General features: G+C 37.8%; 1 protein-coding gene across 1 annotated transcript in view; it reads right to left on the bottom strand.

Annotated features, from left to right (window-relative positions):
* Positions 1-4405: 4405 nt before the first annotated feature.
* Positions 4406-27697, bottom strand: part of TRPC4 (transient receptor potential cation channel subfamily C member 4) — a gene marked incomplete at its 3' end in the record, with an annotated part of 126363 nt that continues 103071 nt past the window's right edge. The window contains exons 5-11 of the mRNA XM_084227086.1: positions 27014-27153; positions 19015-19328; positions 17116-17311; positions 15271-15465; positions 7248-7289; positions 5399-5488; positions 4406-5122 (exon numbers count right to left, since the gene is read on the bottom strand). Of these exons, the coding sequence (XP_084083212.1) occupies positions 4406-5122; positions 5399-5488; positions 7248-7289; positions 15271-15465; positions 17116-17311; positions 19015-19328; positions 27014-27153 (1694 nt within the window). The remainder of the gene's footprint in view (positions 5123-5398; positions 5489-7247; positions 7290-15270; positions 15466-17115; positions 17312-19014; positions 19329-27013; positions 27154-27697) is intronic.

Here is a 27697-nt window from a genome sequence, read left to right as displayed (position 1 = left end):
TTAAACACAAAGTAAGATTTTCTCAACAGAGATTAGAGTGCCTTTGTTGCAAGACAGGCATACCCAAGGACAGTTTACTGGTGTTATCAAATGGTTGCTTGATATGGAAAACAGGCAAACTTTGAGTAGGGATTAGAACTGGGGAGTTCCCCCTTCCCAGGGGTAAATACATAGCATTGTTACATGTACATTTACTAGTACTACTGCATTCACTACCACTATCATTACCAGCACTATTATTTATTATTACTATTTACCAGTATTATTATTTTTGTGAGGTTACCCTACTCACTAAAGCTTTTGGTATCTCTTAAGAGACTTTAGAAGGAAGATGGATAATGTTGTTGTCCAACTTGTACCGCTATATTCCCAGAAGAATACTTGATATCAAATATTTTGAACTGTATTCAAAAGTTCATTGCCTCTTCACAATATTTAAACATTTTGCTTCTTTTCTCTTTCATGGTGCTTCTCAGAATATGATGAAGTATTCATCTGAGGTTTTGACAGTAAATGGAGTTTTATAGCTTGCAATATACATATAGAATTTAGGAAGAACATATAATAATTTCTTTGTGTCTTTTTTCTATGCTTTATTCCTTTAAGGAAGCTAAGCAAAAATTTTCCCCCTCAAAGATCAGTCAAAGCATACCATTAATGAAGCCATTCTTGCATCAAATACACTTCTGAAGAATTTTGACTGCCAAAATACCAGAAATTTCACCTTTTACAGCTCCCAACAGCTACAACTATACATATGCATTCTCCTGGAACTAAGTACTATTTATTTACAAAAAATACTAGTACTGACAAAGTCATAGAAATTCTCTTTAAATCCTGATCTATCAAAAAGAAAGTGCTGTGTGATGTGTTTAGCTCGCACCACTCAATGTAATGGTCTCAATCTATGAACGAAGAAAACAAGATTAAAACCAGCTGCAGAGCTGTGGTTACCCCTGGCAGAGGCTTGGTCTCTGGTAATGTTGTACCATGTACAAATACAGCTGTGGCCTGCAGCTGGCCCACAGGAGCCCATAGTCTGAATCCTCTGATGTTCTCACTTCTGCAGTGCCCTTGAGGGCCACTGAAGCAGAGTCAGAAGGAGATTTTGCAATTTTTTCTTGAAGGTAAGCATGCAGTACTTGCATCCCTGGCCTCTGACTGTGAATCAATGTGAAGCACAGTCTTGAATGAAATCAAGCTGCCTCCTGTCCAGCTATGCCAAAGTAGCAAAGTCCTGCTGGGCTGTCTGTACTCTATTTCTCCAGGAGCTGAAGAAATGAGACCAAAAAAAAAAAAAAGCTGAAGAACAAAGAGCAGTCAGTTTTTTCCTTTAAAAATAAAAAGATAAAAATTAAAAAAAATGTTTTCTCAACATTTTAAGCAACCTATTATTGGTATTAAACCCCTTTGTGCTTAGTCAGTTTTATAGCTGCAAGAAACAATTTACAATTTTAAGCTCTGCTTCAAAAAAACTGTCTTTTATAGGGGTTCATATCCTGGTCCATTTGTATTCCTCCTATTTTGGTTCTAATGGAAGCTGCAGGGAGGGACAGGTAGGTTAGAACTTTTTAATTTCTTTTGGGGAGAAAGTATGTTCAGCTTTGCAAAGCTTAATAATGCCTCTGCTGCGGCATTACGAGCTTTGCTCTGTGCATATCTTGATCTTTCTCGGCACAGGTGTCCTCTCAGAGGCATCCAATGAGAAAAGATTTATTTTTGGCTGCCTGCAAAGAAGTAGAAGTCCATCACCATTTCAGTTTTGGATATATTTTGGGCTCATCTGTTGTCACCGAATGAGGTGCTAATTTGATGGAACTTATACCAGTTCCATCAGGTCCTAATTACATCAGGTCCTTATTACTGTCAAGCTTTGATGCCTAAGAATAACATAAAAATAGAGCAAATGTTGTTTTTAAGTATGCTTTATTTATTTGACCTGTGTTTCAGTATTTGGATGTAAGAAAAAAAAAAAAGGCACCAAAAGACTGACTGCCTCTTGCCTTGCAATAAGTTGTGTCCCTATGGTTAAGTATCCTGCCCACCTGCACTGTCCCTCCTGTTCTGTCTTGCATCCGCTCCCTGACTTAGACTGATGGGGTCATGATGTGATGGTGTGGCTGATATTTCACTTTACTGTGGTGAGAACTATATGTGCAGGAGAAACAGGCTGTTATGATGCCAGAATAATAGGCACAACTCTTAGACCTGTTGTAGTTAACTTGTTCTGATAATGGTGGTGTTTGCAATACAAATACCGCGCTCAGGCACTTTCTGTCTGGAGTGAAACCACGTGGCTGGAATGTGTTGAAAGCTCTTTTGAGCAAGCACTGTCTGTTTTGAATTTGGCTAGTGTAAAGGGAGTAAGCTTAGGACTCAAAGGCATTACAAACCATGAAGAATGAGAAACTGAATGCAGTAGTGGGGAAGGACTGTTAACTGGCATATAGAAAATTTTGTGACAATGTGACACATTTGCCTTATGGCATCTTTGGCAAAAATGTTGGAGCACAAAGAAGAACTCTCTAAAAGAGTTAACCTAATACAAATGATATGAGGGTATTCCACCATTATTATTATTTATTTCTTTTTATACTTGTAATAATTCAGGTGCTTTCCAGACAGAAAAGCTGCAGGCTCTGCCCCAAGGAGCTTACAATCTAAAGGTGGACAAGGAGAGAGACGTGAAGGAGAAAGGGTCTACAGAGCAGTCAAGAGGGCAAGATGGAAACTAACCAAACAAATATGATTTGAACGCATTGTTGCAAAGCTATACAAACTATTTTCCAATTATGACTCATATTTTCCATTTTGGTTTAACTGTATCTGCCATGACACAAACAGATGTGGAGCAAGGAAGCTTTCAACATGTGACATCGGCGAGAGTAGCACACGTGTAAAGTAGAGCTGGAAAACTCACCTTAAAGTATAGAGATGAGAGGGGTTTGCCTGGATTTTCAAGACACAGTTCAGTACCAGGACAATTTAGGTCCAGAATGACATGGTTTTAGGTCAGGACCTACAGGTTTACATGGGATAGAGTCCATCAGAAATGTAAATTCACTCTATGCATCTGGAAGTTCCTAAATACATCCTAATATGAATTACAAAATCTACCATGGCAAGGCTGGGGAAGTTAAGAATGAAATAACAACACTTTTGTGGTATATTCAGTGGGGGAAAGAATGGTGTTGAAAGCTGGGGGTGGTTAGTCTTATACCAGTTGTAAAATGTCATTTTTAATAATGTAGGACACCAGCCAATGATTAAAAAACCCCACAATATTTAATTTTAAAAGTATTGGTTTTAACTAAGAAAGTGAGTCACTCATCAGTTATGAAAAATACTATTAGGTTTTCTTTATACATTTAGTATCTATTATAAAACACCCAACCAGGTTCCCCCAAACTGTAAAATCGTCAAAGAAACTCCCTTAAGGCGTACCTTCTAAAACTTCTCAACAAATTGCCATATTTATTCAAGTATTCAGGGGAATCATTGTATGCTTTTTTTTCCCTGAAGTATCTTTCCCTTATCAAATCCAAGTGTATTGTAAAGGCAGAAGCTAATAAGCAGCTGAATATTAAAGTGCATAGGTTGTCCACATGAGGAAAAATAGATGGCTGAAGAAGCAGTAGCTGTGGTGATAAAGGCTTCTTGGGGAGTAATCCATCATCAATTTTTAGTAAGCCACAGATATTTCTTTTCCTTTCCATTTTTACAGTCTTCAGAACTCGCAAATGCATTTCTAACAATGTATCAGGACAGTCACACTCCTCTTGCTGTGAGGGAAAAGTTGTAATTAAATAATCAAATAGACCTATTTTCATAATTTACAGGTATTCATATTCCTTCAATAAATAAAAGAATATAATTTATCTTCTGATTCTGTATAGATTTCGACACAAGTTTCTAGCAATTTAAACAAATGATTCTAATAGCTTGACATGAATTATGCTGGCAGGAGCCACATATGATTATTATGGTGCACAGAATCTTTTAAGAACCTACAAAGTTAAATAAAAGTTTACAAGTCTCTTAAGCTACTTTTTATTTGCATAGAAAAATATTCATCATAGGAGTCAACTATCATATGAGAGAAATTTCATTTGTTGTAATTGAAAAAGATAGCTAAAAACTTTCTGTGGGTTATTGCAACAGTACAAGAATACAAGATGCTTCCATTTATTAAAAAAATGTAAAACAAATCGTGAAAGCTAAAGCAGGCTACAAAACAGAAGGTCCTCATATTTTCTTTCTCTTGACTACTATGTTACAAGATCATGTGCCACAGTTGAGTACTATAAAGTGTAATTCTGCATTAGCTAATATAATTCTTAAAACATTCCCCCCCAAAAGCACTATGCAAAATATATATATTTGTAAATGCTTCCTCCTGTAAGCATCACAACCTTGTTATCACATAGTCCCCCTGAACAATTGTTTCCTGTTTCCCATCAGAGTCAATGCTAATGTCCAATGCCTTGCCCAGCTGCTCCTGTGGAGTGGCAGGTTCTGAGCTCTGTAACTCCATTTTCTCTGTTTCTGAAGGACAAATACTTCTTTCTTCCTGTGAATCCAAAGACTCGCTGGTATCCTGTGACTCAGCTAACATGCATTTTTTGCCAGGATTTCGGAAGTTTAATTCACAGTTCATGATCAATTCTCCCTCTTCCAGTTCATCAGTTTTCTCACATTGTTCTTCTGCCTGTTGACGGGAAACCTCTTCAGAAACGGTGTATATTTTATTTTTACTCTGATCCAGAGAGTTTGTTTTTGATCGTCTGTGAAACAACCCAAAATTTTTTATGTCTGTTACAAAATTCACACGCTTTTGTTTCTCCTGAGTGGACTCTGACACCATCATTGCTGAGCCATTGCTTACATTATGTCCTTCAGAGGCGATATTGGCTGATCGTGGGTGAATCATCGTGGTTATGTCAAAAAGGCTGAAGGGTTTCTTCTTTCCTTTCTTGTTTCCTTCACTCTCACAATTTTCTTCGTTTTCTGACAGGGAGGCAGTGTCTTTGCTCATCTTTCCAGTCTGCAAATTAGACAGCTTGCTTCCTTTTAACAAACCCAGGACTTCAAAACGAAAGCTGGAAATATCTTGTTTTAACTCCTAAAAATTAGGAAAAAAGATGAAATGTCAGAACATCAAAGCTAATTTGACTTTCCTTTTGAAATAAAAAGAGAAAAGAAAAGGCTTATGTTGGGGTCAGTAATAAACTTTCCCCTCTCGATGTTGGCATACCTGGCATCGTCAAGGTTGAAGATCTTGCTCTAGGAAGCAAGTTATATGCTACCTGAATAACTAAGTGTAAGAAATATGCTTCACAGTTTTAAAATAGCTTATTAAATTACTAAAACACCTACAAAGATAAAAATAAACACATACCTTAAAATTTTCTTCTGTCAATCCCTCCTCAGTTTTGGCATCTCTTATCATCGCTGCAACATACCTTTTAACCAGATTTCTCATAACTTCCTAAAAATAAAAAGTATTGTATTAGCTTTCTTCGTATTAGTTAGTAAATATACACTCACAGGCTCTGCTTGGGCTTTTTCATGCTTTAGGAACACAACAAAAACTATACAAAGCTGTTTCAAAATTTGTTTTGCTATTTGATGGAAACTACTAATGCTTATTATCCTGAGAAGGGATATATTGGGTTTGACCCAAGGTATGCTTACTGCCAGTAATATCCAGCCTGGCCGTGAGCAGTTGCTGATGCCTCATGAGGAGAGCAAGTCTGGTGTGGTTGTTCAACTTTATTTCCAGCTACTCTCTCTCAAGCCTCCTGTGCTGTGAGACACAGTGACTCTCTGAAGAAAAATGATAGTTCTAGGTTTAATTGGCTGTGACAGGTTTTCTTATGCATTTTGAACTAATGGAAGCTTTCAGCATTCAAAAATCCTCTGCCAATGAATTCCACAGTATGGAGTAAGATTCTGTTTCGGGGTTTTATTTTTAACCTTCAGTCGGGTAGCTTCCATTGTTGTCTTCTAAGAATTCTAGAAATTATTTAGGATGAAATAGATACCTGGAGGCTGTCTGAGTCAACTCAGGGCCGTGCCCAGTCAAGTGCTGAATATCTCCATGGGTGGAGATACTGCAGCCTCCCTGAGCAACATCTTCCAGTTCTTTACTGCCCTCACTGTAAAGATAATTCTCCTTACCTTATAGAATTACCCTTCCTTCAAGTTCAGTCCATTTTGTCTTTTGCATTGTGCCTTGAAGAAAAATCTGGCGCCTTCTCTCTAACCACTCACTAGGATACTTAAGGCAGCAGTTATATTTCCCCTAACCTACTCCAGGCTGAAATCTGAGCTGCTTATATGACTGTCCTCTAATCATCTCGGTGCCCCCTTGCTGGGTCCCTTCCAGTTTGTTAACATCTCTCTTGTAGTGTGGGGACCAGACAAGACATGCTGCTCTAGATAAAGTCACACAAGTGAGGGCTGGAGGAGCAAAATCACTTCCCTCAAAAGGCTGCCTATCCTTACTAATGCAGTATAATACACGTGTGGTATTCAGTTTACAGATAAATGGCAAACTGCTGCTCTGTGCTCACCTTCCTCATGATTCTATAGATCCCTGTTGTACTTCCCACAGCTGCCTCTTTTTCAGGTTGGAAAAGTCCCAGCTTACCTAGTTATTTCCCATATGGGATTCATTAACTACCAAGCCTACAGCTCCCACCTTGTTTAATTTTTACATGACAGAAATTCAAAATAAAGCTGAAAATTATTCATTGTGAAATAATAATCTAAAAAAGTAGAAACTGAAGAAGGAAGGATGAAAAAAATTGCTTACATACAGGGGATCTAGGCAGAGGGGTTAATAAAGAAGTTGTTTATGGGGGATTAAAGCAGGAGAGATGAAGAGCAGGTTCTGATGGAGCATGTACATATGGTCCTGATGATTCCTGGCAGGCAGGAGTTTGCTTATTTTAAAGGCAATCCACGTTACACTGGGCAAAACACTGGATAGTATGTTATTGCTCTAGAAAATATCCTTTTGCTCCAAAAAGAAGACAATTGTATTCTCAAATTCTTCTGTTTGAACATCAAAAATACTAAGCTTGTTTGCTGAATAGGAAATAAGTACAGATTTTATTGGTTTTTTTCCATTTATTTTCCTTTTCCACTTTCTCACAAAATTCTTTCATATTTTCTTTTTCATCATGAAGACATTTTGAAGGCATAGAAAAACAATTGCCCAAAGAATAAACATAGGCCTGTACCTGGTATTGATGATGTCTCCTCAAATTGTCAGCTGCACGTCTCTGAAAAATGGAAAAGAATAAAAAAAATTAATCTCAGCATGGAAGTAAAATATTTAAGCATAAAAACCAGCAGGCCTGTGCATCATACAGTATCTAGCAAGCTGAGAGAAGAGGTTCAAAATCTGTTGAAAAATGACAGTGTTTGAAAAAAGCCTATCATTTACTTTATAGAAAGGGTAAGGCTGCTGTGGGGAAGGCGAAGTGGATTTTCTATATTTTTGTCAAAATGCTTTTATTCCTGCATCAGCATGGATGTGGTGGGGCAGCCAGGTCACAGGTTGCAGAATCCCAAGGTCAACGACCTGAGATGGAAGTGGAACAATGGATCATGTCACTCACTTGCACAGACTGAAGCATATTTTATTGAATTGAAAACAGCTTGACATGTCAAGTTAGATTTTTCTTGGAGGTACACAGTGAAAGAACAGGAGTTAATGGACATGAGTTACAGAAGGGGAACTCTGCAGGGAAAATCATCAACACGGTAGGATTTGTAAAGCCATGGTAAAAGCCAGACGCTTGCTATGGCTCCTAATGTCTCATTTAAGGTAAAGCTAATCAAAACCTGCACTATAAAACTGTGTTAATGAGAAAAGGCCCCCCCTTAGTTCTCTGTTAAAAACACTTAGTCATAGAGAGGTCTATGGAAGAAAGAAACAGCTTTCAGCACAGTATGGTGTTGATAAGGAGGGAGGGTAAAAGGGACAGTAGCTCTGAAGAGGAGCAGCAAAAAGAAGTGTGGTAGGATGAAAGAATCTCCCCAGCTTCAAGCAGGTGCATTAAATTAAACTGCCATACCTAAGGGCTGCCCAGGAGAACATGGGGAAAAAGGGCCAGATTAATTTTTTCCCTCGACTTCCTTTTGTCCTCAATTGCATAATGAGTAACATATCCTCACCCTCTACAATAATTATTCCTAACTGGTGAAAGAAACACAGCTTTAACTTAGACTCTCATATCTGCTGCTGACAAGAAAATAATGTGTCTGACCATTGATTTTATCTCTACAAAACAGAACACTTGACAGAAGCTTAAAACAGGGGGAAAGGACATCCAAGGGACTTGTTAAAATTGACCTCAGTTGCATAGTAAGGCAGACACAGCAAGGTATTTAATTTTTTTTTTTTTTTTACTTGAAAGAAATGATGAACCTTCTCCCTGTACTTGGAGTCAGTCAGTTTACACTTCAGGGTTGATTTCTTGTTTGCAATTAACTTGAGGGATGCAGTGGCTTTGTGGCTGGGCTAGCAAAAACTAATAGAAAGGGGGAAAATCATTATTTCCTAATCAGTCTGAAGAGCCACTGTGGGGTAGGGCTTTGTACATGAGATTGCTTTCTTCAGTATTTTTACTGATTGTGTTTCTCCATCTATGCCTTGTAAAAGAGAAAATGGCTCTTTCTTGTGTTTAAGGATGGAGGGATGGGCGAGCTTGCCCATCACCAGGGCCAGAGGGGACAGTGCAGCCCTGGGAAGGCTCATACCCTCACAACACCCGAATTTACCCGGTTTTTAGAAAAATAAAAATCAGCTTTCTTGCAGTTGGCCACACGGTGGAGATGTTTCATTCTGCCGAGAGAGCACTAAGGGAGGCCATGGCTAAGAGAGCTCTCAACTACAGATCTGACTCACAGGTGAAGGGAAAAACAATTTAGGGTGTAATTGAAACACACTTCAGGTAAAGTGAACAATTCCTTAGTAAAAAAAAATGCTGATTCTTGTCTTGCACGATACTTCCTGCAGCTATCTATTCTGTTTTACAGTGAAATGTGAAATAAATGCATAGGTTCAATTCTGTGTCAAGAGCTACTTAGATAACGTTTATCCTTTTTTTTTTTTGCAGCCAATTTGGAAACTCCCAGAAACAGAGGCTGTGGCTTTTCCCCTAATGTAATGCAAACAAGTACAATTTGGGATAAGTATGTGAAAAGATTTGTGCAATAATGTGTCAGAACAGTTCTACTGCACTTAATTGTTTTCACTCCATACCACCACCAAGAAGCTGAAAGAAAATGAATTCAATTGTATGTTTTCATGCACATCTACATACCTACTCCACTGGGAATTACACATAACCTATCAAATTTATTATCACCAAAACAGTTCTCTATCTCTCATTTAAATGTTTAGGTTCCATCTCTAGTTCCTCAACATCTTTTGCTTCCTTTTGAAAGCAGAATGAATCTTTGCCTAAACACATGTGAAAACCAGGCCATTCACTAGAAATAAAATGTCATTAACATTCATTTTGTTCTTATTTGGTTCTCAGCTGACCTGCTTTTCTCTACTCCGTTACAGTCTAATTTATGGTTCAAAATTTGTTTCAAGTAACCATTGCTCTGTGTGCATGAAGAAGTTGAAAATTATGACTGGCAAAAGGATGAAAGTTTAATTTTACTAAAAATAGTAATAGGGTGGGAAACTCGGTTAAGCATGTTGAATACAACAATGGAATTGCGGGGGATGTTGTTGTCACTTTCCAAAAGGGGGCACTAACATCCTTTAGGAAGATTTAATAGTAGCTCCACTAGCAGTGATAATTATTCTGATCCTCGTGTTGATGCCATTGCCAGCAATTTACACTGTCTTTAGCAGTCAAAAATTTAATAAAATTGTATTACTTATTTTGATATGTTTTATTAAAATGATATCTTTTAAAATGCAGGAATATAAATCCAATGCCTTCACTTGACCTTAAACTGCTTAGTGATAAAGAAAATGGATATATTGTCTGAAGTTGTGGGATATATCCCTCATCTTGACTAGAAGCGTCACCTTTAAAGGATTAGAACTTATCTATGTTGACAGAGATGATTCTCCATGAAATGATTCTTGGCTATACAAGCAACACTCCAGATTATTGATTTCCACACCAGATGGGAGGCATTATTTCTTTGCTCAACTTTCAATAACAGACATTACAGAGCAAATACAAAATACTTACACTGACTTACAAATTGCATCATTTTACACTAGGTAAAAAAGGAATAGGAGAAGGGAAAAGGAGATTTTCTGTGACAAATGATAATAAAATCGTGTAGGTTGCTCGGAAGATGGCATAAAATTCTGTATAGCTAGAAAAGAGGCAACTGTTTATCTAAACATCAGATGCAAAAAAAAAAAAATTACTAAAGCTATCCCTGGAAATCCTCTCAATTTTCACTCCTGAAATACTTAAAATTATAGATAAAACACTTTTTGGTGATTGATCAGATGTAAAGTAGAATGTAATTTGACGAAAACTGTACCATTTAGTCTGGTGGGACTAGGATTTCTTTTCCCATATATCTTTTTTTTCTGAAATACAGATGGCCAACAGGATTAGCCTTGACACACCCATGAGCCTTGACACACCCATAGGCCTTGTGCAGTCAGGAAAACCTCAGCCTAATTAATAGAATTATATTACTAATCTGGCTTTTGCAAAGGTAAGCTAACAAAGTTAATACAACTGATACAGATATAGATATAGATGATATAGATATATGTAAAAAGCAGCACACAAGCATGCACTTATTTCAAAATTTTAAGTGCATGAGATAACTGATAATAGCTGAAGAAAATGTTGCATACCTGGGATATGTCAAAATGACAGAATAAAAAAATGTGCTCAACTCGGAGTGGTAGAAGAGCTCTGTCTGAGTCATAGCAGACAGAGTAAATTGCATGTACCTTCCTGGCCTTCCTTCAGCTGAATTGTGGCTAGAGAAGCTGCCATCAGCATGGCTGGGCACCATGTTGCTTTGGAGAAAAAGCCTCTCCCTTGAAAAACCTCCCCTTGACTTTACCACCCATTGCTTCAGATGCCCCACTACAACAAAGAAGAGCCACAGAACTGACATTCAAGGAGATGCAAATTATTTGGCTTTTTTCAGAGGCACCTCACAATGCTACAGACCACGATACATGCTCTTGCCCATGACAGTTTTGTTATAAACAGTAATGTAGATGATCCTCTCAAATAAAGTCCTACTTATTTTTCCTGGCATTTCTCTTCTTCCTATGGGCCAGGTAAATCGTTCCACTAGAATGTGTGCTGTAAACTATCCTGACCCTCAACCCTTTCTTTACACATTCTGCCTGCATATACTGAACTCTCAACTGTACAAATATATAAATTTTACAGTGGATTCTAGACACATTTGATTTAATCCTTGACTCAGTCCTAGTTTGTGATTCCTGGCTTTTTGTTATTGAGGACTTTTTGCAGAGATCATGCATAATCCTTGCCAGCTCCTTTCTGTCTATTATCTATTTTGTATCCTCTAGCAGTGACTCACTCTTTGGATGCACATTATTGCTTTTTCTACTGGAAAACACCATAGTACGTCACTGCTGATTAGTGCTTCCTAATAGGAAAGTTAACATTTAGAGATTTCAGAACAGAATGTTTTGAAATCTGAGCTCTGCCTTACAGACAATATGGCATCCATCCATCCATCCATCCAGCCAATATAAGAAAATCATGTTATAGCATTTTTTTACTCTCCCAGATCTGGTTGTGGAGAAGGAGACAGAGTTTATAGTGCAGGACTCAGTGAAAAGGAGTAGATCTCAACAAAGCTTATCTTGTGGCTCAGAGGCCAAAGTTATTACAGAGCAGACACAACTGAGCTGAAGTCCTCTGAGATCCTTGAACAAAAGGCAAAGAAAACTCTTCATTACTTTTGGTTGAAAGGGCACAGAGGTCCTAAATTTAATTTGTGTTGTAGCTTGTTGGGACAATTGAAAAAGTTCTAGGAAATCAAGGCTGAGCTGTGGGTATGGGAAGTTTGTCAGAACCAGAAAGAACTGATCTCCCTCAGGACAAACTATGAGATCACTGTGGTGTGCCCCTTGTTGACTGATGATTAAGCTCTTGGAGTATGTCCAGTTAACAGCACCTAACTGGTGGTTTGCATCTATCCAATGTGGAAATCAGAGCACAGAGTGCATACGCACAGCTTACTCCATTTTGGAGCCTGGGTGAAAAACTGGGTCTGGAAATAGTAAAATGTTCCAAATTCACATCAACCTAATGGAGCTTGTGTTATACTGAGGAACTAGCAGAAGAACTTTGTAGTTTTATGAGATGCCCATATGGTGGATTGAAACTGCCTGGTTAGCCACAGCCACTCACTTTTTTCAGGCAGCTGGAAGTGGGGTTGCCATGATGGCTCTGCTGGTAAGCTCTCTGTTTCAGAGGGGTTTCAGCTCTAATTCCAACTATGAATCTACTCTGCAAGGGAAAACAGTGATGTATATGGCCCTACTGTCCCACATGCTTTAGGGATTCCACTTTCAAATAATTAAAAAAAATTACAGGAATCAACTAAAAATGTCCCACAACTCTCCCTCACTGCTGTCTTCCATCCCAAACAGTTCAGTAATTAGTGGTGCACCTTCAAATCCTAAGGAAGTTTGGTTCAGCTCCTTCTATTCTCCCAAGAGAGCACCTTAGCCCCTACAGTATCTTAAAGATCTTGAGAAGGAAATTTGTTGTCATAGCTTTTATGCTTGGGGTAAATAATTAGATATCCACTGGAGAACAGAATTAAATCTGGGTCTCCTCAGCCCAAGATATTTGCTTTAAATGGTACCTGCTCCTTTCTTCAAACAGAAATTTCATCCTGAAGCTGAAGAGTCTTTCCCAACAAAAGCTTATTTGAAAGTTAAATATATTAATTAAAAAGTTTGGTGTTTAGAGATTTTAACTTAAAAAAAAAAAAGAAATTCTATTTGGAAAAATTCTCAAGTAGCTTGGCGCATAGACTCCCTACCCTTCTTCTACCCTTTGTTGCACCTGTTTTCCTAAATCTAAGATGTGGGTTTCTTGCAGGTGGTATTTATGTACCACAGCAGAAGTTAGATGCAGGAAGCAAACATGATCTTTCTGAATCCCCTTCCTCATCATGCCATTCTTTCTTTATTATTCCACTTGTCCAGGAATGAGTTTACTCCCAACTCTGCAGTTTGAGAGGGTAAGAAAAAGGAAAAAATATTTCCTTATCCCAAAAGGAAGGTCTGACAAGAAATATTGTCCTGAAAGTTTAGCTGGGCTGTACAAGTATTTTCTGTATCTTTCTCAGTCAAGCAGAAATATTGTGTTAAGCAACATTCTGCTATACACTGGCATCATCCCATTAATTTTAATATCATTCTCTCAGTTTGCACTAGCTAATCATCCCTACCAAATGTTTAACAAATGCCTAGAAGCATTGCCCACTCTCCCACACACACAAGTACATCAGTCTCTCTCTTGACTTTTTCTTTCTAACAACATCTCATAATTTCTCCTTCTGTTGGTCTTTGCATTTACTTTTTTCACTTCCTATATTACACAGAGATGTCTTACTCTTAAGATTATTCACCATTCATGCTAGTTAATGTTCTCTTTAAAATTTCTATATGAATCATTGTTAGTCTTTCTTAAAGTTTTTTCAGTGTGTTTCTTCTCATCCATTACTGGTCTGTTTCAATATCACGCTCATATTTATTAGATTTTTTTCCTGGTTTTTTCTTTCCTCTATGTACAAATATGACATCAAAATGAAACAGTTTTGCTTTCACAATTTAGATACTGGCCGACAATATCAATATATTGCAATAAGCCTGATTTGAAGCTTTCTACAAAGAGGACAAAATCCATTTATCAGCATAGTAATTGTGAATTAGTTTTATATGCCACTTTTCCTCTTTATCATATGCATGTGAATTTTTTCCACCAAGTAGTTTTAGAGATTAAACTGCATTCCAGCATATGACAGCAGAAAAGGTAGGAAAAACCTGTTACTCATTTATCAAGAAATAGGGAAGAGACACAAAGAAAAGGTTGATATAGTAATGGTCCATCAAATAATTGTGTCATACCCCCTGACTTCTTTGAAATGGATGGAAGTTTTTTAATAAGAATCAACAGCACAAGGATCATACCCCTTTCTTTTCCCCCCTACCCACACCTGACTCCCATACTCCCACTTAATGCTTGACTATCTGAGTCTTGAAACATCTATATTCATCAAATGACTTTGGTATAGAAAAAATGCCATTATCCACAAATTATCCCAAACAGTCTTCTTCCCACTAGAGCTGGCTAAATTCAGTCTAGTTACAGAGGTACTGACTCACTCACGGGAACTGAAGAAAACATAACTAGAGAGATTAGTTGTTGATGGGTTAGGATGTTGCCTGAATATTTGCACTGACATTATAGAAAAAGTGTGTTGCTGAATGAGGTATCTCAAGTAGATGAAGTTAGAAGGGAAAAGTTCAAATCTGTTTTATCCACTGCATCTACCAGAGAAAGTAAGTAGCTGAGATATTACACAGGCATCTGCTGAATCCAGGTGCAGAACTATTCTTGGTTGCCTTGTGTGTCTTTTCCCCTCTTTCTTTTCCCCTAGAAATGTCACTGCTAATCAGTAGTATCGGAATATGGTATGATTTCAGAATGGGATTCTGAAATAGCTCTACCTTTAAATTCAAGAAAACAAGTCCAAGTAAATGCTGTCACCTTTGAAAAATTTTTTTAATGGTAACAGCTTTTCGTGAAAATGTGTTTATGACAAACTCATTTCATTCCATGTAGAGAGACAGAGACACAGAGAATATCCCATGATGAATACTTCATACATGAGTTTCTGGTTCATGATATTTAATTATACCTGAACTGTGACACTTGAACTAGGGATTAGCAACCAACAATTCTGACCCTGACAGACAAGCATACACATTCGATCTCCTGTATTTTTTATTGCTCTTAATCTTTCCTGAACTATCTGTAGATGAAGCACAGTCATGGTTCATACTGTTATTGTACAGGGATATGATGATGCTTTCTCTTCAAATACATTGACATGCATGTAAAAAGTAAACATCCTCTGCTAGAGTTATTGTCTGACTCATATGCACATTATTTGACTGGTCAGACACTCTATAAAGCTGAGAAAAAGTCATCTATATAGCAAAGAGGAGGACTAGGCAGAGTAAACCACACAACTTACCCCTATTGTTCCAAAACTTTCAGGCTTTCTTCTAATTTTTTTCTTGCAAAGGTGTCTCCATAACCATTTGATCAGATACCACAAAGACTTCGGGCTTGGTATGACATTAAAAGGAGTGGGCAGAGTTCCTCCTTCTTCAAAGTAACTCATCCAGAGTTTTGTTCGAGCAAACTTCCACTCAATGTCTGCATGATCCTGCACACAAGAAACACATCATCAACATAGATATTGCTGTAATTAAGAAGGCAAAATAAACCTCTACAAAAATCTGAAAAAACTAAAGCTAGAACAATCTTGAAATCTTAATGAATTGTCTTTTTAAAATACTGCCATCTTTTGACAGTCCATCTTCAACACAAAGCAAAGCTGAGCTGCTTTACCTCAGTAAGGAGACGTTCGATATATAAAGTATGTATCTACTTATAAGCACTTCTTTCCCTGTAACAAGCTGTTAAATTATTGAAAGTCTCTCAAAAAACAGAAAAGATAATTACAAGCAGAGAAATTCTACATTTCTGGAAGAAACGTTTTGTTATAATAGCAGCTCGCCATTATTCCACATAGATCAGTCTAATTATGCTGCTCTGCAGCAGCTGCAACAAGTCAGCAAGGCTCATGCATTTTCTTAGAAATTACCAGTCCCCAAAATTCACAAACAGGTTATCCAACAAATCATGAGACTATTAAAACTATTGAGTCAAGTTTCTTTTTTTCCCTACTACTTCAGAATTCTGTATTTGGGATAGGTTTGGGGATGGGTTTTTATTTTTATTTGAAATTTCATTTCTTTTGGAACCTATATAGCATTGCATAATTCTGAAATTTTTCAGAAAATGAAAGCTAAAGTCCATGGAAAGATGTCTAAATCCTAGCAGCTGAATAATAAGTTTATTAATCATTAAACAAACATTATTAATCTAATGTTAGATTTGGATAGCCAAGAACCTCAGCTACGGGTCTAGTCCTGGCCATACAGTAACAATTGCAACAATTCAGAACTTGTAGCAGGAAAATGAAGCACCAAGTTTTGGTGAGTGGTACTATGTTGTGACACGGTTCACTAGACTGACAACTGGAGTTGGACAAACGCAGGTGGTCAGTTTTTCTTTTGTGGAAACACTTGTAATTTCCAGATTGGAAAAAAGGCATATTTAAAATATTAAGACATGAAGATTTCTTTTGTTTGCTTTCTGCATGATCATATTTGAATTATCATATGATGAAGCAGTGTTTATTTCTCTTAGTCTCCTTAATAGACAGTTTAGAAATAAAACTCTGCCAATAGCTCTGGTAATGACAAAGACAGTTTTCATTGAAGGAGGAAGCAGGACGCTGTCAAATGAGAAGACACGACCTTTTGTTTGAACAGGCAGGGTCCTTGGAACATGGGCACCCAATTTCTGTTAACTGTATATCCATGTCAGATAAAAAAATAAAATAGCAGTCTTTTGAATGCTAATAAATACACTGTATTGAAATGAAGCAGAGACAGAACAATCCTGGGCAGTCTTTTTCTAAGAAAAGGTCCTGCACAGTGCAGCCTGGGCAGGGCTGTAGCCCACATCACTTGCCAGAAGCATCAGGACACCCTCCTCAATCCATGAGCTGGCTTCTTCACCACTTCCCCATTTGGGCTTGTGAGGAAATTTTGTGTTGTGGGAAAATTTCACTCTACCCAATCCAGCTTGGATCTGGTTTCTTCGTCCTTCCAGAACAGTGCAAAAGAATCAGAGTAAATTGCAATATTTACTCTGCCTGTGAAGTGTTTTACTGCCAGAAATATTGAATGCAGGAACAGAAAGAGTGTATATACTATAAATGATCTAAAAATAAGAAACAACTTACAGCAATGAGTTGGTAAGAGTTATTCATCATGGCTATTAGCATGTTGAGTAGAACAACCAGAGATATTACATTATAGGTACCAAACATGGTGGCCCCAACAAATTCAGTGAATTCATGCCTCGCTTTCACGTTGGTCACATAGAGATTGATGAGTCCAAATATAGACCAGAATAATGACTGCAGTGTTTCAAATAACCTGAAAAACAAACCCCAGAAGGAATAGCTGTATAATAGCTACACATTTAGTTCTCAGATTGTTCAGTTCCTCCCCAAACACACAAAAGTTCTTGACTTGACTGAGATGAATGACACATCACAGTGCAGCCAACGTAGAGGGAATATCTTTCTCATGAAACAATGACCTAGTCTTTCAAATCTGGGCCTCTAGATATACAATACAGAATCTATAAATAAGCCTGCAAGCAAAAGGCTGATTTTGTTCAAACTTCAGAGAGATAAATATCATTTCAGAGATGTTATGTTGGACACCTTCTTTTGAAGTACTTTGACTCTTTGCTTTAACTATAAGGGGTAAAATAAGGAACCAAAAGTAATTCACTCATGATTGTAAAAGTAATCTTTGTGTCTCACTAAGATGTTGAAAGAAGTATGGTATCCTCACATTATTCAATTCTGATTTGTTGAGAGCCACTGAGATAAAAGGAGCTGAATAATTAGAAAGGCATTATTATCATTAGCATAAGTTTTGTTTTATAAAGAAGAGAAACACAAAAAAGACAAGCATGCTGCTCTAAAAAGAAACTTGTGTTTTTATACCTAAAGCATATGATACTCCCTTAGAGACACTTGTGCAACATCTAGGAAGCTAGTCACAATGATTAACTTTAAAAAATAATCCTCTGCAGCTAGATACATTGAAAAATTTTCCCCTTTTGTTCTGTGTTCAGCTACACTGTAGTGTCATAAGAATAGTCCTGGTTAGATTGCTCTTTGAAAGTATGGAGCACATAAAGCATCACATTTTGCCATGACATCACCTTCTGACACTCCCCACTATTTCTCCCATGAATATTGCTTCCCTCAGTGCTCAGTTCTGAAAAATTTCTGTGTCCTTTTCTGTTCAGATCACATAAATTTTAAACCTGCATAGGTGTTATTATTATATAACATAAATATGCTGTGCCTGAGAAAAGTTACTTGATTAAGATGATATAAAGGCTGCTATTTTTATAAAGTTATTTCCTCTAAAAGGAAGCCATTGGTAATAAATATATTTTTTTAAAAGCCTAGATACACAGAACTTAATAGGGAACAGACATTTATAGCAGTAGTTTGATTCAGGTTGAAAGGTGAAAGAAAAGAGAATTTGTGTTCATTTGGTAGTGTTTTGGTACTACAGATGAACTAAAAACTATAATGAAGTAAAATTGATTTTAAAGTGAAAGAAAAAGAAACAGCTTATAATAGAAATTAGAAATTTGATTGTTTGGAGTAGAGTCACTAGAATCTGGGACTGCATTTTTTTTACAGCCTATCATATTTGCAAGGAATCTTCATGTTTTAGAACACCAGACTTATTTAATGCCCACAAGTAGACATGGAAGAAATGCAGAGTCAGCTGCCTGGATGAGCAAGGTCTGAACTGGTGACCTTATGGAACTTCCAGTCTCATTTATCTTCCTCTTATTCTATTCTACCTCATATCTTTTGAGATATCTTGAATTGTAGAGACTTCACTGTGATATGTGGTGAACATTCATAACATTAATAGAGTCATGAAATGTTAATTTTTTTTTTAATTATTACGGTAATATTAGATGTGTTTGTCAGGACACCACTGTAATACCAACAGAAAACAGAGGATCTTTTCTGTAAACAGCATCTAAGTGATTAAAATATTTGGGGAGAGTGGGAGGATAGAAATTAATAGCTACTTACGTTGAGAATGCATTATTCTGCTTTTCACATCGGATTCCTTTGCAGTTGCCAGGTTCATTTGTCTCATAGTAGAAGTACAGCTGGTTCAATCCATTTGCAAAAGCAAGCAGCACAAGGCAGTATATGAAGAGAAACTTCAAAATGTCCAGCAACATTCTTCCTAGAGATATCTGCAGAGGTCCCAGGTGAGAATTTGCAGTGAATAACGAGATCAAGCGCAGGGAGCTAAAGATGTTTGCGATTGCAAACAGGGCCTCAGCCACCAGGGTTGGATGCCACATGTCCCAGCTCTCCCGTGGAACTAACCCACTGTACTGAAAACAAGCAGAAGGGAAGACATTACTCCTCTATTTTGATGCATAAACAAGCATGTCAGTTTCTTCATAAGCTGCTCAATTAATTTGCAGATATCGCAATAAATTTTCACAGTAGCAAAAATTTTCACAGTTTAAAAATTCTGACACTGCAAAAGGAACAGTTTTGAGCACCTTGCTTTTTAGAATTACAGAAATTTCCAGCTGTACAAGCAGGTAAATTATTTCTTTGAAGGTAAGGGCAGGGCTGACAGTGATGGATAGAAACCCACAAAAGCTCTGGCAAGTAGGAAGAAAACATTCAATCACCAAGTAAGCATTTCAATTAATCACTAATACTGGACGAATGATGAAAAAGATGTTTATTAATGAACCATGGCAAACTGCCTATGTGTCTCATTATCAAAGAGTCTGACCCCTGAAACTGTGACTTCTGTTCACGCTCTACCAAAAAAAAAATATTATTGAAGATGAAAGATATTTGAACTGAGGATTAACTACTATATCAGACTCATTATTATTTATTTGGTCTCATTGATCTGTTTTATAGAACACATCAGATAAGAGAGTCTATGCTAGGAAGCCCTCCAAAAAGAATATAATATAATATAATATAATATAATATAATATAATATAATATAATATAATATAATATAAAGCAGATTTCAAATGGGGACTATGGTGTTATCTGTATTTACCTATTCTAGACCACACACATGCACCTTCAGAGCTGCTGGGCATGCCCTGAGCAGTAAGGAAAGGGACTCCCTGTGTCACTGGGGCCAGATGACACCACATAAACAGGTATCACAGCATCTCACCACACTCACCCTGCAAAGAAGGTGATCACTGTCAGAGTGGTTCCGAAACACCTGAGTAACACATGTTAAGTCTGTAGGACCTGATCAGATGCATCCCAGAATCCTAAAGAAACTGGCTGATGTAGTTTCCAAGTCACTCTCCCTCATATTTGAAAAGTTCTGTCAGTCAGGTGAAGTTCCCAGTGACTGGAACAAGGAAAACATTGCGCCCATTTTTAAAAAGGGGAGAAATTAAAACCTTGGGAACAGCCAACCTGTCAGCCTCCTCTCTGTGCCTGGGAAGGGCATGGAGCAGATCCTCCTAGAAGCTGTGCTAAGGCACATGGAGGGCAGGTACAACGATCTGAAGCACCAGCACAATTTCACCAAGGGAAAGTCCTTCCTGACCAACCAAGTGGTGCTCTATGATGGAGTGACAGCATCAGTGGACCAGGGAAGGGTTGCAGATGTCATTTGTCTGGACTTGTGTAAGGCTTTTGACATCGTCCCTTGCAACAACCTTCTCTCTAAATTGGTGAGAAATGGATTTGATAGGTGGACAGTTCAGTGGATAAAGAACTGGCTGGATGAATGCATCCATAGAGAGATGCTCAACAGCTCAATGCCCAAATGGACGCCAGTGACAAGTAGCATCCCTCAGGGATCTGTACTGAGACTGGGACTGCTTAACATCTTCATTAATGACATGGACCAAGGGGTTGAGGGCACACTCAGCATGTCTACAGATGAGACCAAGCTGAGTGGTGTGGTTCATATGCCTGAAGGACAGGATGCCATCCAGAGGGACCAGGACAAGATCAAGAAGTGGCCCCATGGGAACACCATGGGGTTTAACAAGACCATGTGAAAGGCACTGCACCTGGGTCAGGGCAGCTGCCAGTACCAAGACAGTCTGGGGAGTGAAAGATTTGGAGGAGATGGAGCTGAGGTACTGGCAGATGAATGCTCACAGCCCAGAAACCCAACCCTTTCCTGGGCTATACAAGAAGTGGGATCAGAAGGCCAAAGGAGAGGTTTCTGTCCCTCTACTCCACTCTGGTGAGACTCCACCTGGAGTGCTGTATCCAGCTCCAGCATCCTCTGTACAGGAAAGACATAGACTGCTGGAGCTGGTCCAGAGGCATGCAGTAAAAATGGTCACAAAGCTGGAGCACCTCTCTTCTGAGGAAAGGCTGAGAGAGTTGGGGCTGTTCAGTGTGGAGAAAAGGTGACTTTGGGGAGATCTTGTGGCCTTCCAGTACCTAAAAGGGGCTCATAGCAAAGATGGAATAGTCTTTTCACTAGGGTCTGTAGCAATAGCAATGAGCTAATGGTTTTAAACTGAAAAACAGCAGTTTTGGACTAAATATAAGGCAGAAACTTTTTATGATGAGGGTGGTGAAACCGGAACAGGTTGTCCAGAGAGGTGGTAGATAACCCATTCCTGGAAACATGCAAGATCAGGCTGGATGAAGCTCTGAGCAGCCTCATCCAGTTGAAGATGTCTGTGCTTATTGCAGAGGCACTGGACTAGATGACCTTTAAAGGTCCTTTCCCACCCATTCCATCCTATGATTCTGTGATTCTGTGATCCAAACTGAGAAGAAGACCTGGGCATTGTTTTGGACACTAACAGCTGGCACAGGCCCCACACCAGGGTTTCTTCAACCAAATGGTATGCATGTGAAATTGTCCCAGTGCCTGGCAGCAATCCCTGGCACAATGCCATTTACTCACATACAGCAGCAGACAGGTTTGTGGATTGGGGGATGAGAATTGAAAAACTGAAAAAAAGCCCATTAAAGAATTAAGAATTACTCAGCCTTACATTTAGTTCACCTGTGATATTTTTTCTCTACAGAGCAGTGACCTGCTGGAATCATAGATCAGTACTCTCTTCATTAGACTATCCTCTTCCTAATGATTATGCTCATCTACTCCATCCACTATGGCTCTTTAATCCAGTTCTGATTGATTCAAGATCAGTGATAAAAAACAGGCAGCAGAAAATAGAATTTAGTTACTGGAGACAACACCTAAGAGATAAAACAAGAAGAAAAAGCAGAATAAATTATTTTTAGTGCTTTTGAGAAGAGAGAGATGAAAACTCCTCAGCATGATTCCTATAATGGCTTTCTTTGAATAACATTTTACTGCACATTACTGCAAATTCTCATGGCACATTATAACCCTCACAGCTGAAAACTTGCACCTTTTAAATAACTAGGAATAATTGTACTAGCAAAGGTTGGTACTGGACCGTGCAGTAGAAACTCCGATAAGGGAAAAGTACAAAAGGTGTCTTGGGGCAGTAAAGTAAAATACAATAATGGAGAAATGTAAAGAAAATTAATGAAACTGGGAAGAGATGGAGTTTTTGGTAGAGAATGAAAAGCATCAAACTGCAGACAGATTTTAGGTGAGGGCAAGTAGTGGCAGTTTCCACGGAAGTTGCAGATGTGGGGGAGTTGGGAGAAATCTAAGAAAATACCCTTCTGAGAAATACCTGGAACTACAGGACCCTGAACAAGTATAGCACATGATATACCAAGGCAAGAAGAATCAAGTTTAACAAGTCAGGTGCGGATAGCCATATCTGCACTCTGCCACCTACTCCTACAGTCAGCAAAGAGAAAGCAGAATTTCTAGAGTAGTGGGAAAGCAAATATCTCACATGGTGAGTCGCTCTTTCATTTTCTCATTTTCTCCTCATTGATTGTTGGGGAAGGGGATAGACTGTCTTACAGTTGTAGTCAGGCAAGATGTTTCCAATGTCACGTTTTCTAGAAGAAATGATGTCAAGCAGAAAGATGAGGAAAAAAGAACTGTGTCTATGATGTCCTGGATAAAGACACAAAACTGATTTGTTCGAACATTAAGAAAAGATCAAATGACATTTTATTTGTAAAAGGGAAATCAAAGGCACAACTGTGATATTTCAGCATAACTGACTCTTCTTTCTTTGGGCCCAAGTGCTTCCTGCATGTTTGGATAGAATTCAAGAGGTGTCACCATCGTAAGCAGAGAGTGATGGCTGTTATTTCAGTGTTGAAGAAACATAATTTAAAAGACTGTAAATACTTGGCAGAAAAAAGTGAGAAAGGTGAAGGCCTGAGAGATAAGTTTGGAAATTGTCTGTGAAATATACTAACAGCAAGAAGACAGCAAACAATATAAAGAAAATAATGAGTATGAGAGGTCTCTAATGACAAACCCCTCTTGATTACACTAACCAGAGCAGAGGATGCTGAAAAGGAATCTAGAAATATTTAAAAAAACCCTACAGAAAAAAGCAGCTTCCATGTGAAAAGGAAAATACAGAAGAGTAGCAAAAAGACTAGGTATACTAAAACCAGGAACAGTGAAAAAAGAATAAAAAATATATCTTAGAGTCAAACCACATAGAATTGAAGTATTTTTTCTCTCACTCATGTTTGTTGAAGTCCTGTTCTACACAGGATAAATAAATTAATATTGTTCTAAGGAGTAGAAAATGGTATGAGAAAACATGGCAAAACTGTATTTGCTGTAAATCATGATGTTGAGACTCTGCAGTCTTCTATTTGGTGACCCTGATGAATTTCTGTCCCCCCTGGAAATGCAAACACAACCTTTTGACCTGTAACAAAGCCAACCATCACTTAATTTGATTAAATAACACCCATTATTGGCTCTGTGGTTGAAGGAAATTTACACAGTACATCAATGACAATTAGGAAGAGCAGCATATAAACAGTAGAGTTTCAAGGTAAATATATGATGCTTTTGCAATGTCAGCCAGGGAACACAAGGCAATAATCCCGGATCCTTAGTCAAAGGAACTAAAATGCAAATTCAATATCTGAACCATTTGTGAGAAAAAAAGAGCTGAATGATCACTGTTTTCCCATTAAAACAAAAGGCATGAACTCTTGATCTCCTGGAAGCACCATGGGAGATCAAACAGACTTGTAGATCAAGCTACCTGAATGTTTAATGGGCAGTTGGACCTCAGTCTAAGATGACCCCCTTGTTTCTGGTCACAAAGAGACAAGTTAAATCATATCTATTTCAGGAAAAGTACTTCAAATACTTTCCTGAAAAGTCATATGTAAATGTGAACTCTTCCTATTTTAAAATGTATGCACCAATCTTTGCATTCATTATGTGGAATTTCAAAGCAGCAGGAGGAAGGGGGGCAGGGAGATGGCTTTAGAATGGTAATTACACTGAGGAATAAGGTCCACAATTTCTCAGGGTGGAGAGGTATTAATCTGCCTGTGTAAATGGACATTTAGTCTGTGAATCTGATAAAATACCAATCAAAACAACTTTACAATGCAAACAGGTATATGTTGGCTTCGGCAGAACTGGTGGCAGGAGAGATATACAATCTTATTTACTCCTAAAAAAAGTAGACCTGACACAGTGATCATTAAGCCAGTAAATGTTGAGATAAATAATGTACTTTAGCTACTTTTAAGAGTTCTTGCCCTGAATAGGAATTTGTTTCCCTACTAGATCTTCACATCAGTAGCTGAGGCATGTTATCAGCAATATGAGATTGTATGTGATTTTTAGCAGAACTGGAAAGAAGCAGCGCTAGGTCCAATGCTCAGGTTTAACAAGTATTTAAGAGAAAGCAAGAAGATCCTGCACACATGTTGGCACTGCACTTAACTTATCATTATATTTTTATGGAGGAGAGAGCATTTTCAATGGATATACTGGATAATTTAGGAAGACCTAACATGTTGATACAGAGACAATAAACCATAGGCCATTGAAAATTATAAGATGTCCTTATTTTATTTGAATACTGGCAATGAAACCAGTTACTTTGAGTTATCCTAGCAGTTCTCTCATCCTGAAATTATATGCTTTGGTGAATTTTACATTACATTACCCCATCAGCTACTCTAGATAATATCCATCTACTTAACTACTGCATCAGTAAGAGCCTTAAATAGGCAATAAACACTGTATTTTACTGTGGGGATATTTATCATGCAGAAGCATAGCACTCCTAATTTTATTTAAGGGACTTGGTTAAAATGTTTCCTTGGGTGGCTGGAACTGATCCATAGAAGATAGAATAAATCTAAGAACTGACCTTATATGTTTGGTTCAGTAAAGACAGAAGACCTGTAACTTAGAAAAACCTGACTCACAATGCTTAGGAAAAGAAAATTAAAGCTTTACATTAAAACATATGGGTTACACATGGCATCCTCTAAATCTCACCTAGCATAGTGGCAAGGAACTCTGTTGTAGGCATTTGAAGGAACGTGGCAGGTATTAAATCACATTTATGTTCCTCTGTTCATTACTTCATCATGTGTTTCAGTTGACTAGCACAGCTTTTGTAAGCACTGTATTCATTATGATTAAAATGTGCACACTAATTTGGAGAGTAATGGATGCACATTATCCCAGATACTGTCACCTTGGAATCTGATTACTGTAACCAGAAGCCATTTCGGAGATGAAAGGATTATAATGTCTTCTAATCAATATTATTCTGAAGTGAATAATTGGCCAATGCTTTGGAAACATCCATTTTAAATGAACTGTGTGCTTTGTTTCAGGGGACAGTGAAATGACTATTCATTTTTTAGTCACTTCATCAGATCTTTGTGTGTAAAAAGACATTTCATTAGCTTTTGAATGGCAGTTCACCACTCTTTGGAGCACCTTCCTCTTTCAGGCTCCAAATTTCTTCCAATCAGAAGACTTCCAAAGGTTTGCAGCCAGAGATCCAGCATGTCAGAAACCTTTTGTCAAGGAAGGCTGATGTGTCAACACATGACCTGTGGGTCTTTGTTCATCCCTGCTCCTGACTGGCTGACACACGGACCTATGTGACATAAATTAGAGTTCCTAAGCTCCTCCATGCCTGTGGCAGGGCTGCAGCAAGAACAGCTGCTGTTTGAGGAGAGGAAACAGCAAGGCTACTCGATGGCTCTCTCCTTGTCCCAGACAAAAGCATCTTGGCAGAGGAGGGACTCTCCTCCCATGCACACATAGTACTATTGCAGCTATAAATTATCGCCGGTGGCAGGGAACCTGAAAAAGCTGAAGTACGATGCTGATCCCAGTGGCCAGTAAAAATGGGCTTATCTCTACTTGGATGTGGTAAGAACTCTATGACAAATGCTAAAAAATGCTTCAATTTCCTTTCATATGTGGTTTCCTTGCACTTTTTTTTTCCTCAAAATATCTCATTTTATGAGGACTTTCTATCATTTTATGTATGCATGTGGAATACATACAAAATGTCCACACAATGTGTTCTATGCCTTTGGAAAGAAGGGCTGTTCTGCTGGAAGATACTTAAAACAGTGGAAATACAAGATTTTTCACAAAAAGTCTATGAAAAGAATGTAAAAATAAACACCCAGCCACAAATGACCATTTTATCCCACTCAGTTTTAGTTTTTTATGTTGCATTTATAAAAAATTTTCAAAAGAAATTAAAATTTCGCTCTTTAGTTCTCCTCACCAATTTTGACTACATATTTTGGCAGTAGACCTGTCTGAAAGTTGTGTAAAATTGTCTTAGGGGCAATAATTTCTCACTTAAAAAATCAAGGATTAACATAAAATGCAAGCATTAGAAAATATTACAGGTCATTTTAATTTCTCAAGAATTTAACAGTATGACAGTTCAGGACAAAATAAGAAAAAATTGCACAGGCTAAGAAGAAAAAAGCATAAAACCCAATATTTTGTTTGCTCTTATATTTGTCTAGTTTCCTGTCATTGCTGCAGAAGATTCACAAAGCACATCATACATCTCTTGAATTGCTAAGCCTCAGGACCTCCAAACACAGATGAAAGATTGAAGAAGCCTGATTTAATTTATCTTTAAAATGTTGCTGATTTTTTTTTTTTTTTAGAGTTTACCTTTGAAAATGCAACAATTTTCAAGGAGATTGTTGCCAAGTACAAGGAGTTCATTACAAAATCCATGAGGTTCCACCAATCGTGAATGTAGTCCTGCAGTCCACCATCCCACATCTGTTTAATTTCACCCCAGATAAAACCTGTAAATAGAACATAACTCATTAGGCATGAATGTTAAGTTAAAAAAGGCTGTGACTATTCTAGACACTTAACTCATGATAGATTGATTCTCCTTACATCTAGTGTAAAGGGAAGGTGGATAAGTGCTCTAATTTACACATCTAGGTAGGAAAAATTTCATCTTTTCACTATTTCCAGAATTAATTTGTCACACAAACCCCCACAAAAAATCTGCTTCTCCAAGGACAATTCCTTTGGTTTTCTTCAATCTCTTTCTCATTGTCTCCTAAAAAGTATAAAAAGGGTCTTAAAATAAGTTACCAGTGTCAACTCAGTCCTTGGCAACTGATGCAATGTATTTCAGACTGGAAAATTTATGACTGCGGGTCAATCCAACACAATTTATTTTATTTGGAACCCACATCATAAGGAAGAGAATTTCCATTGTTATTGTCAATGCTGAGCTAAACTCTCCCTTTTCCATATGAAAGAGTAGTGTCTCCAGAAGACAATCTTTTGTTGACACCTTCCTTTGGGACATGAAGGAATTGAAACTGTTTTCAG

This window comes from Fringilla coelebs, assembly GCF_963513975.1.
Source record: "Fringilla coelebs genome assembly, chromosome: 2".
In the NCBI taxonomy this organism is placed as follows: domain Eukaryota; kingdom Metazoa; phylum Chordata; class Aves; order Passeriformes; family Fringillidae; genus Fringilla; species Fringilla coelebs.
This window is presented reverse-complemented; position numbering and strand designations above follow the sequence as displayed.